General features: G+C 33.4%; 2 protein-coding genes across 2 annotated transcripts; one reads left to right on the forward strand and one right to left on the reverse strand.

Annotated features, from left to right (window-relative positions):
• Positions 1-1,724: 1,724 nt before the first annotated feature.
• On the reverse strand, positions 1,725-2,180 carry LOC148696776 (S-protein homolog 1-like). The gene has a single exon (XM_088693364.1). It carries the CDS (start codon positions 2,178-2,180, stop codon positions 1,725-1,727), a length of 456 nt encoding a protein of 151 aa, XP_088549490.1.
• Positions 2,181-12,131: 9,951 nt separating this feature from the next.
• On the forward strand, positions 12,132-12,587 carry LOC148696777 (S-protein homolog 1-like). Its single transcript, XM_088693365.1, has one exon. The coding sequence runs from the start codon at positions 12,132-12,134 to the stop codon at positions 12,585-12,587; it is 456 nt and encodes a 151-aa protein (XP_088549491.1).
• The last annotated feature ends 237 nt before the right edge of the window (positions 12,588-12,824 follow it).

Consider the following 12,824-nt stretch of genomic DNA (forward strand, 5'->3'; position numbering starts at 1 on the left):
AACAGGACGAGCTGTTGGGCAATGAAATTGTGCTTATAATTGAAAAAAATTAATAAACAGCTTTTGTAAAAATAAAAAATAAAAAATAAAAAAAGGAAAAAAGAAGTATAGGTTTGGATTTTCCTTTTTTTTTTTTTTTTTTCATTTCATGATAGTTGGAGAAGATGACTTTGTTTTTGCCCCATATTCTTATGAAGGAAGGAAATGCACAAAGTGAGGAAGAAGCCGGCAGAGAGAAAATTTGAGAAGAAAAAGGGAAGACAGAGGAGATCAGAGGAAAAATGAAATCTTGAATTAATCTTATATCAATTAATAGGAAATACAATTATGAAAGTTTTAAATATTAAAGAAAAAAATAAAAGATAATATTTAAGACTTGCCACGTGGCAAGTTTTGATTGGATTGTAGTGCCACTCAGCAAAATCCAGTGGTAAGTAAAGTCTCACACAAGTTTTTCTCTTTGTGAGGTTTGCTACTTATGCATTTATCTGTTTATTTATTAGACTCGCATTTGCTCATTGTGCCGACTAGACGAGACGACTTCATGAACTATTTTTACATCATTATATAAAGATCTAATGCATTATTTACTTGAGTATTTACACACTCAAGGGGAGTATTGCAGTCATAATTCCATTAGAAGTGTGATTGTGTAAATTATAGTAAGATTATGTGTAGGATTCTACAATATTTTTTAGATAGTGTCCTAGTGTAAATGTATTACTTGGAGAACAAGGATTCTCTCTCCCTTTAGTACATAAATAAAGGTACAAGAAATGAAAAATATCACACACAGAAATCTTCAAGCCCTTCTCTTCTTTGTTTGTTTGGCATCGAGCCTTTACCTCTCTTTTACCTTAGTAAATTAGGCCAACAACATAAAATCATTAGTTCTCACTAATTTTATGAAAATTTGAGAAGTAATGAATTAATTACATTTAATGGATGGCAGAAAGTTTATTCGAAATTATAAGAAAATAGTAAAATAGTGACATGTCATGTTTTAAATGCAAATATGTTGATGTGTAGAGAGTCAAAAACTTTGATAAAAAATTTAAAATCAAATAAGTTTTCAGTCAAAAGATATTAGTAGCTGCGGATTGCATCCAATTTCTCCAAATAAAAATGTAGTATATATGAATGTGTTTATGTTAGAAAATCTGGTTCAAAATCTCTAATTTTCTGGCTTAAAATATCCATTAATTAATCCTGAAAATATAAGATAATTAGTCAAGATGGTTAAAATTAATCTCTTTCATTGAAATTTTTTTGTCGAAATTTCTTTCACCGAGTGGAAAATTCAGCATAAGCCCTTCTCTTCTCTCTTTGTCTGCCGCCGACCCTCTACTTCTCTTTTTCCTCAGTAAATAAGTTGACCACAGAAAGTGATTTGTTCTCACTAATCTTATGAAAATGTGAGAAGTAATGAATTAATTAGCTATGTTAAGAATTTGACATGTATACTCTAAAAAATAAACCATCAGATGCATCAGTACTGACCAATAAATGTAATACATGTACGCTTCACATAATTTCTTGAGCTCTCTTCTTTTGAATCAGAATGCAGAGGAATTTAACAACTAAATTCCTTTACACCATGCATAGAGCATAACTATGGAAAGTACAACTAAAAACATTTGTAACAGATTTATTGTTGCGAGAATGGAGAAAAATTCATATGAGAAATTCCAAATGTTTGGTTTAATAATCATAAGCTTCACCTTCTACCACCCCGGCTCCCATTTGTGAATCAACTCATCACGTTTTTCAGGAATAATTCGTATATAAAACCCATCATCCTTTGCAATCCAAAAGCATTCCTTATAGTTGCATCTGTAACGCAGCCAATTATGTTTACTCTCCTCCCAATACACATCGAACGCCGTATGCTCATGGTCCGTGCGCGTGTAACACCAATACAGCGTCGTCCCGAAGAAGTTCGGCTTGAAGCTCCAAGTGATCTCAGCCCCCGGTGCTATGGTATGGTTTCCGATATCGTCATTCTTGGACTGACAATGGGCGAACAATGTTTTTCTGGCGCCCAAGTTATTTACCACGTGTACATGCCATCTCTCAGGACGAAGCTCCCAATTGTCTTCATGGAAATTTGCTAGGCATGGGGCACTTAGGGCTAGTGATGCACACACAAAGAGAAACGCATGACGATTGAAATCATTCATTGTTTCGCAGATTATATGTAATGTTGGACTCGTTTTCTTCTTGTATACATATACATACATGTGTGTGTGTGTGTGTATATATATAAGCTATACATACTATCTATTTAAATTGTAAACCATATGACGTGATTATTGATGAATGAATTATTACTTAAAAGTTTGTTTAACGTGCATATTTTGTATTGATAACACATTATACGGTTTACAAATATGGTATAAAAAGAAATTTACCTAGCATTTTCCTAAGATGGCGAAATTGTGGTCCATTAAATTAAGGATTTTTTCTACGTTTTTTCAGTTATGAAAATTCTTTACCTCTTTTCCGGCTTTGCACAATTTCAGAAAAGGGAGCAAATTAATTAGATTGCACTATGTGTTTTATTTTTGAACTTAATCCCATTTTATAGTTTTTTTTTTTATAGAAGCTTCATTATACTCATTAGAAAATATTATTTTTAAATTAATTCCTTAAACTAAGATTAAAAATTAAATTCATCCCTTAACCTATGTCCATGTTAGCATGCATATTCCACCTCATATTTTATTTGGTATGTTTATGAAACTTACTACCATATACTGCATAAGGACAACAACTAGCATACATTGGATAAAGACAACCACTATTTGTTTCACAACAGAAACTTATTTACTCATTAAAAAAAAAAAAAGGTTTACACACATTCATTTTACCACTAATTTATACATGCCATAATGGGTGAAATATGAAATAAGTACAAAAAAAAAAAATGTAAGGAAAAAAAAAGAAATTTGTTTTGCTTGGTGCCAAAGTATATTTAATGCAAGAGTTCTATTTTGTGGAAGTTAGGGGTAGGCATGGGCCTGACCCAAAATTAGAAAGACCGGACCAGAATACGCCTATTTGGTAATAAAAAGAGGGCAAGGCAAGATGAATCGTATTAATTTAAAAATGGAACTGGATCTAATCCGGCCATTTTTTAAACCAATCCTTAATGATTTTATCTCATCTAATTTTGTATTTTAACACATTGAATATTAAATTTTCATTGAATTTTAATTCCATACATCATATGCTACATTGTATATCACAAAACGTAGTAAATGTTAATTACTCGTTTCAGAAAGTACTTTTATAACCTAAAAACGATTTTAATTTTTTTTTATCAAACATAATCATGATATTTTTGATAGTCATAAAGCATTTAGCCCTTACGAAATCTAAAAAAATAAAAAATAAAAACCATTCTCAACTCGAATTTTCTACAACCCTTTTATAAAATCACCCAAAATTCGTGTTAAAACGAATGGGCTTACCCAGAGCTTGCTAAAATTGCAATAAATATGAATATATATAATTGCAAGGATATCTCCAACCCAAGAATTAAAGGATAAGAATTATAAAGTATATTTGACATTAGGTTCGATTCTCGTTAAAGGCGAATTAAAACCATATTATTACTAGCTCATTATGAGGCTAAGTTCACTTTCTTCCTATTGGTGTAGATGATAAAAAAAAAAACTTTTATGTGTTGAAATATAACTTGACATTTAAAATTATACATATACTAAAACCCAACAGAAAAAACACTGTTCATTAACAGTGTTCTTCCGTTTTCACCCCTGTTTCTTTTTTGTTATTCGAACTTTGCCCCTGCTTTGCTGTTGAATGAGTAACAGTTTTGTGACGCGTGGGATCCTCGACCGCTTGCTTCCTTCTTGCCCCTCCATCCTCACCTCATCTGGAAAACCTTCATCCCTCTTCATCTCTTTTGTCGCTCACCGCTTCATCACAGAAAAACTTAAACCACATCTCTGTCATGTTTCAATCACCGCTGCCATGCACCAGTTCACCCAGACCTCATCTCTCAGCTTTGTGATTTGTAGACTGCTATAGAAGCTTCATTTGTTCAAGTCGGCAATAACTGCAGAGGTAATCTCTCTGATAAATCTTCTAATTTCACTCTTTATTTCCACTGCTGGCGATGCCGATCGAATCCAACTAGAGAGCCTGCACCATCCCCTATAGATTCCCCTCCGACAATCCTCGAAAGCCCACGCCCACTGAGCTCTCCTCGATCGACCTCTTCTACAACTCCACCCCTTCCTTCAAGTGATAATCCTCATCCTCTCCCTAACCTCCATCATAAACCTTAATTTCTTGGGTTTTTCGTTAATGGGTTTGATTGGTTTTCGGTAGGAAACGAGCTGAATCTGACGCTTCGGTTCCCAACGCTTCGGCTAGAGCTGAGAAATTTGCTCAAAGGTACACACTTTACTGATTGTTTTGCGATGTGTGAATTGGGCTTTCAGAAATGCCCGCAATTTGTTTGTGTTTTTACCTGAAAGGACTTGAAGAATGATCCTGAGAGTCACACGGGCCCGCCAAATTGCATTGTAAGTTCGAAATTTTGATTTGAGTTGATTTCTCACTTTCTATATATAGCTATATATCTATATATGTTACTGACGTGCACGTACTTTCACTTTGTTAGTTTAGCGAAGTCCATGATGTGGATGTTTCCGTTGCACGCACTTGTTTGACACTAAAGTCGTATTTTAACTATAGTCATACTCAATGTTTAATATAACTTGACATTCATAGCTCTCCCCTGGGTCCAATAATCAACGACATCCGTGCGTTTGTCAGTGACTTTTCGCAGACAAAGCTCCATCATGTCAGACGGGAGGAAAACCAGGTGGCTCACAGGCTTGCCCGCGCTGGAGTTGGAAGCTTTCAGGAGCCAATATGGTTGACCGAAGTTCCGGAATTAATTTTGGATGCTTTATGTGACGATAGTAAACATTAGTTTATTTGTGCGGGGCGTTTTTTTTTTTTTTTTTTATTGGGTTGAATGTCTCTACAAAGTTTTTATTGAGGCTTATATTAACTAACACTTTGTATGTATTCCTTTTTTATCAATGAATATCGTACTTTTAAAAAAAAAAAATATAACTTGATATTTAACACTAAAGTCATATATGATTCCAAATATGACTTTTAACTCTAAACATTTTTGGTGCGAGATACATTTCACATAATTATTTAGGCTTTATTACATAATAATTAACGGCAGTACCTTGCATCTTCCTTTATATGTGATGCATAGTTATACATAGGGCAAATCAAAGCATGCTCATGATTAATAATTTAATCATGACGATTAAGCCTCAAAGTACTTAATTACCACCCTGGTTCCCATTTAATTAAGTTGAAACTCATCACGACTTTCAGGAATGACTCGTAGATAAATCCCATCATCTTTCGCAATCCAAAAGCACTCTTTATAGTTGCATCTGTAGCGAAGCCAACTGTGATTACTCTCTGGCCAAAACACCTTAAAAGGAAGCGTGCTGGTGGTCGTTGTGCATGTCGCACCAGTACAACGTACTTCCAGAGAGGTTCTCTCTGAAACTCCAATTGAATTCATTCCCATCTGAAATGTCTCGAATTCCGAGGTCATCGTCTAGGGATTCACAATGAGCTACCAATGTTCTTGAAGCGCCCATTTGATTAACAACATGCAAAGTATATTTAAGCAGTGGAAAACCCCTGTCGTTGGTCTGATTAGTTGGATTTCCCGAACATGGGTGGATCAAGGCTAGTAATGCTGCAAACAGAGAGAGAACCACATAATGTGGTTTGAATTTGAAAGCAGTACTCATTGTGTTGCAGCGTTTGGCTACCTCATTTTCTTCTTGGTTTGTATAGCCAAATTCTGGTATAAATCACTAATGGAAGTTTGTACTATTCATTTAATTATTTAATCAGTTACGTCCTCCTTTTGTGCGTTGGCAAACATGCATGCATTTAGAAAAATAAGATGTTGGCACTCTCATAAACTTCTTTGACTCCATTAAAGTTTGAATGGAAAATTTGGTTACGGTCTTTTACTTGCTATTAATTCGATTGCCCTTTCGCTCAAGGTTTATATTAAACGTGATACAACACATTAAGATTAAAATTAAGATTTTTGAGAACGATTTTCTATAACTAGCATTCACAAGATTTATTTGTTTCCATCCAACTTAGGTTCTTTTCAAACACGAAATTGATACATTGTAAGCCCTGATAACATGAAAACATTCACTATGATGCATATCCTCTAATTTATTTTTGCTTTATATATTGCCTTATACTGCATGTATTGTTATATATATGTGTGTGTGTGTGTATATATATATATCATGTTCATCCATACACAATATTAATGTTTTTTTTATTGGATATTGCTATGGTCAATTCTGTGAGTACAAAGAAAAAGAAGAAAAATTCGTTTTTTTTTTTTTTTTTTTTTTTTCCTTTCAAGAAACGCACTGAGTCGAGGCTCAAAGCAACGCCAAGTCGCCAAGCCAGTGGAGCTAGCAGCTTCTGGCCCCTACACCCAGTGAAACGATGACATTTCAGTCATCCCCTTCCTCTAGTCTATGCAACTCGATGTAATCAAGAACCACCGTGCCTGAAGCTGTGTCTCATCACCAATTCTCGGTGATTGAACGATAATGGTGTCGCCATCAGTCGTCCACCACGGTCCATTAGAACAAATATATAAAATACTTTGTTACTTGATTCTTCGTCTAGGTTTACTACTAAATCCTAAAGATTATAGATCATATTCCTACCTAAAATAGGACTCCAAGAATATTTACATTAAGATTTTGATCGAGCAAGGATGACACCGCATAAATCAAGAAATGATCTAAATTTTGTAATCACTTAGTACTACAGTTTAGTGATTTTTTTTTTCTCACTTATAATGAGAGGTCTTAGGTTTTTGTCAAATGTGAGTTTGAGCCAAATTATTTTGGCTAATCCACAATGTGGCTTAACCTAAGTTCTCGACCCCCTTAGTGTAAATATATTGTTGTATAAATATTAAATATATTATGGTTAAGCTTTTTATAAAATTATCTCACTCCACCACCACTTAGTATAAATATCAAATATATTAAAAAAAAAAGGAAGTGTTATTGGTACTCCAAAAATTTCATTCTACACTCCTCACAAGTGTATTTTTCTTTCATAATATAGAAAGTTTGGAGTGTAGAATGAGATTTTTGAAATGCTAATAACAATTCCCTAAAAAAAAAACTATGATAAGGCAATGCGTTTAAATTAGATAGTTCTTAGGAAAATAATAATTAAATAAACTTACCATTCATTATCTCATATTAAATAATATTAATTAAAATCTTGAATATCCCATTTTTTCTTAATTACGTCATTAAACTACCTGCACCCATAGAAAAGAAAAAAGAATCATATGGACTGAAAAAGATGGTTGGCTTAGGTTCTGAACATTTGATTATTTTTATTTTTTCTGATAATTAATTAATGTATACATTAATCATGTTAGTCTTTCGACGTGGCTCATGAAGACTCATAAAATTGTTGATGAATTCAAGAGCTTCAGTCCTTATGCAAGTTCCGGAAAGGGTGAGTCCGCCAAGATGGTTGGCTTAGGTTCTGAACTTAAAGTAATGTGTACAATAAATGAAAATTTTCAAAACGAAAAAATAAACTTAAAAAACGCACGCATCAAATAATGTTTTATTGTACACATTACTTTAAGTTTATTTTTTCGTTTTGAAAATTTTCATTTATTAAAAGTGTCAAATACCAGGGGGATGATGATCCATCTACTGGTGGATTGCATTAAGAAATAGGGTTTTCTCCTTTAATTCACTGCATTTTGATTTGAAACCCGCATCACTCCAACTTTTAGATAAATTAGAGTAAATTATCTTACCATTTGCAAAAACAAAACGTACACATCAGATAATGTTATTAGATAATGTTTGATTAATTGTACACATTATTTTAAGTTTTATTTTATTCATTTTGGAAAATTTCATTTATTTTATCTGATCAAATACCGGGGAGGGAGAGCGACATTAGATTCAATTGCACTTACAAAAATTAAGATGTAATACAAAAACTGTATAAACAAATAACAAAATAAAATATGTAACTATGCAAGAGATAACAACAAATCAAACAAGTAATGAGAAAATGTTTTATTAGATACTCTTTGGGGAGCTTGAATAACCTCTCAACCATACATCAGATCACTATGGTTCCCATTTATACTTTTGAACATATACTTTGTGCTTAAGAATAAACAAGTATATTCCATCATCTGTTGCTCTCCACCTACAATCACTTTCTTCACACTCATCAGTTATTGCAGAGCTATATGCATCAAAACTTTTATGTCCTCCCTTCCACGACAGATTGCAAAAGAAAAGTGTACTATCCCAAAAGTTCAACCTAAATTTCCATGAATATTCTTCATTCACTGAGACATCGTGACTTCCCATATCGTCGTCCTTGGATTGACAATGGACATTAAGGGTCTCCTTTGTCAACCCATTTATAACATGCACCCGCATCTTGTCGAAAATTGAATTTGAGATTTGGGTTTGGCACAGGCAGATAAGAAGGACAAGGAACAATAGGCATGGTTTCATTGTCCTCATATTGTTCTCTGTACTTGGTTGCTGGGTTGAACATTTCTCGTTGTATAGGAGCTTAAATAGGCATTCATATTTCTTAGTCCTACCTGTGGATATCGACCTTCCTTCTAGGGTGTGCCATCCACACACCCTTTTTGACTTCTCACACACCCCTTGTTAATTTTTGTCCCTTGATCTTCTTGAATTCATCCGATCCAATGGCTGAAAATTAAAAAAGGTGTGTGAGAAGTAAAAAGGGGAGTGTGAATATCACATCCATTCAATTATCACCACTAAACAGAAGGAAAAGCTTTACATTCTACATTCCAAGTATTATCCTATATTAATTGTTTGATTTCAATTACTTACCACAAAAGGGAATTAATTGTTTGACTTCTCACATACCCTTTATTAATTTCTGTCTCTTGATATTCTTTAATTTATTTGATTCAACGGCCGAAAATTAGAAAAGTGTGTGAGAAATAAAAAGAGAAGTGTAGATATCACACATTCCATTCAATTATTACCGCTAAACAGAAGGAAAAGGTTTACATTCTACATTCCAAGTATTATCCTATATTCATTGTTCGATTTCAATTACTTACCACAAAAGAGAAGGAATTTTTTCTGCCTCTCTTTAGTTATGGAATTTTCTACCTCTTTTCCGGCTTTGCAAAATTTCAGAAACGGGAGAAAATTAATTAGATTCACTATGTGTTTATATTTAATGAATAAAAACTTATTATTTACTTCTTCGTCCAAATCCTTATAAAGATTTGACACTCCTATCTGTATGGGCCCGTTTATTGGGCCGGATGGAATTGGGCTTAGGAATATGATTGAGTTGGTAATGACTTCTATCTATATGTTCTAATACTTCATAATATATATGTCATTTTATTTTGCAGTTTATGATGAAATTATATATATTTTATGTATAAACATACATTTATTTACATGAAATATAATGAAATTAGTTAAATCCACATAATCTGCCTAATTCGCTTAGTCCGGCTCGTCTTTCACAATCCAAAAGCACTCTTTATGGTTGCATCTGTTGCGAAGAGAACTGTGATTACTCTCTGGCCAAAACACCTTAAAAGAAGCGTGCTGGTGGTCGTTGTGCATGTCGCACCAGTACAACGTACTTTCAGAGAGGTTCTCTCTGAAACTCCAATTGAATTCATTCCCAGCTGAAATGTCTCGAATTCCGAGGTCATCGTCTAGGGATTCACAATGAGCTACCAATGTTCTTGAAGCCCCCATTTGATTAACAACATGCAAAGTATATTTGAGCAGTGGAAAACCCCGGTCGTTGGTCTGATTAGTTGGATTTCCCGAACATGGGTGGCTCGAAGCTAGTAAACGCTAGGCGCTAGTATAACTATGCATCACATATAAAGGAAGATGCAAAGTATTGCCCTTAATTATTATGTAATAAAGCCTAAATAATTATGTGAAATGTATCTCGCACCAAAAATGTTTAGAGTTAAAAGTTATATTTGGAATCATATATGACTTTAGTGTCAAAATGTCAAGTTTTTATTTTTATTTTTAAAGAAAGTACGATATTCATTGATAAAAAAGGAATACGTACAAAGTATGGATAATATGCTAATATGAGTCTCGATAAAAACTTTATCGAGACATTCAACACAGTCAAAGAAAAAAAGAGCATCCCGTACAAATAAACAAATATTTACTATCGTGACATTGCCAGGCAAATACAAATTAATTTGATGCATCTTCAAATAAAGCATCCAAAATTAAATCCGGAAGTTCGGTCAACCATATTAGCTCCTGAAAGCTTCCAACTCCAGCGCGAGCAAGCCTGTGAGCCACCTGGTTTTCCTCCCGTCCGACATGGTGGAGCTTTGTCTGCGAAAAGTCACTGAGAAACGCACGGATGTCGTTGATTATTGGACCCAGGGGAGAGCTATCAATGTCAAGTTATATTAAACATTGAGTATGACTATAGTTAAAATACGACTTTAGTGTCAAATGTTAAATGTCAAGTTATATTTCAACACATAAGAGTTTTTTTTTTATCATCTACAACAATATGAAAATGGTGGACTTAATCTTATAATGAGCTAGTAATAATATGGTTTTAATTCGTCTTTAACGAGAATCGAACATAATGTCAAATATACTTTATAATTCTCATCTTTTAATTCTTGGATTGGAGATATCCTTACGATTATATATATTCATATTTATTGCAATTTTAGCAAGCTCTGGGTAAGCCCATTCGTTTTAACACGAAATTTGGGTGATTTTATAAAAGGGTTGTAGAAAATTCGAGTTGAGAATGGTTTTTTATTTTTTATTTTTTATTTTTTTAGATTTCGTAAGGGCTAAATGCTTTATGACTATCAAAAATATCATGATTATGTTTGATAAAAAAAAAAAAATTAAAATCGTTTTTAGGTTATAGAAGTACTTTCTGAAAAGAGTAATTAACATTTACTACGTTTTGTGATATACAATGTAGCATATGATGTATGGAATTAAAATTCAATGAAAATTTAATATTCAATGTGTTAAAATACAAAATTTGATGAGATAAAATCATTAAGGATTGGTTTAAAAAATGGCTGGATTAGATCCAGTTCCATTTTTAAATTAATACGATTCATCTTGCCCCACCTCTTTTTATTACCAAATAGGCGTATTCTCGTCCGATCTCTCCAATTTTAGGTCAGGCCCATGCCTACCCCTAGCTTCCACATAATAGAACTCTTGCATTAAATATACTTTGGCACCAAGCAAAACAATTTTTTTTTTTGGTACTTATTCCATATTTCACCCATTATGGCATGTATAAATTAGTGGTAAAATGAATGTGTGTAAACCTTTTTTTTATGAGTAAATAAGTTTCTGTTGTGAAACAAATAGTCGTTGTCTTTATCCAATGTATGATAGTTGTTGTCCTTATGCAATATATGGTAGTAAGTTTCATAAACATACCAAATAAAATATGAGGTGGAATATGCATGCTAACATGGACATAGGTTAAGGGATGAATTTAATTTTTAATCTTAATTAAGGAATTAATTTAAAAATAATCTTTTCTAATGAGTATAATGAAGCTTCTATTAAAAAAAATAAAAAACTATAAAATGGGATTAAGTGCAAAAATAAAACACATAGTGCAATCTAATAAATTTGCTCCCTTTTCTGAAATTGTGCAAAGCCAGAAAAGGGGTAAAGAATTTTCATAACTGAAAAAACGTAGAAAAAATCCTTAATTTAATGGACCACAATTTCGCCAGCTTAGGAATTAAATGCTAGGAAAATTTCTTTTTATACCATATTTGTAAATCGTATAATGTGTTATCAATACAAAATAAGCACGTTAAACAAACTTTTAAGTAATAATTCATTTATCAATAATCACGTCATATGGTTTACAATTTAAATAGATAGTATGTATAGCTTATATATACACACACACACATGTATGTATACGTATACAAGAAGAAAACGAGTCCAACATTACATATAATCTGCGAAACAATGAATGATTTCAATCGTCATGCGTTTCTCTTTGTGTGTGCATCACTAGCCCTAAGTGCCCCATGCCTAGCAAATTTCCATGAAGACAATTGGGAGCTTCGTCCTGAGAGATGGCATGTACACGTGGTAAATAACTTGGGCGCCAGAAAAACATTGTTCGCCCATTGTCAGTCCAAGAATGACGATATCGGAAACCATACCATAGCACCGGGGGCTGAGATCACTTGGAGCTTCAAGCCGAACTTCTTCGGGACGACGCTGTATTGGTGTTACACGCGCACGGACCATGAGCATACGGCGTTCGATGTGTATTGGGAGGAGAGTAAACATAATTGGCTGCGTTACAGATGCAACTATAAGGAATGCTTTTGGATTGCAAAGGATGATGGGTTTTATATACGAATTATTCCTGAAAAACGTGATGAGTTGATTCACAAATGGGAGCCGGGGTGGTAGAAGGTGAAGCTTATGATTATTAAACCAAACATTTGGAATTTCTCATATGAATTTTTCTCCATTCTCGCAACAATAAATCTGTTACAAATGTTTTTAGTTGTACTTTCCATAGTTATGCTCTATGCATGGTGTAAAGGAATTTAGTTGTTAAATTCCTCTGCATTCTGATTCAAAAGAAAAGAGCTCAAGAAATTATGTGAAGCGTACATGTATTACATTTATTGGTCAGTACTGATG

This window comes from Pyrus communis, chromosome 5 (genome assembly GCF_041283825.1).
Source record: "Pyrus communis isolate YQ-2024b chromosome 5, ASM4128382v1, whole genome shotgun sequence".
In the NCBI taxonomy this organism is placed as follows: domain Eukaryota; kingdom Viridiplantae; phylum Streptophyta; class Magnoliopsida; order Rosales; family Rosaceae; genus Pyrus; species Pyrus communis.

Coding starts and splice junctions, on each gene's coding strand:
- LOC148696776 (XM_088693364.1), bottom strand. CDS start 2,180: ATGAATGATTTCAATCGTCATGCGTTTCTCTTTGTGTGTGCATCACTA.
- LOC148696777 (XM_088693365.1), top strand. CDS start 12,132: ATGAATGATTTCAATCGTCATGCGTTTCTCTTTGTGTGTGCATCACTA.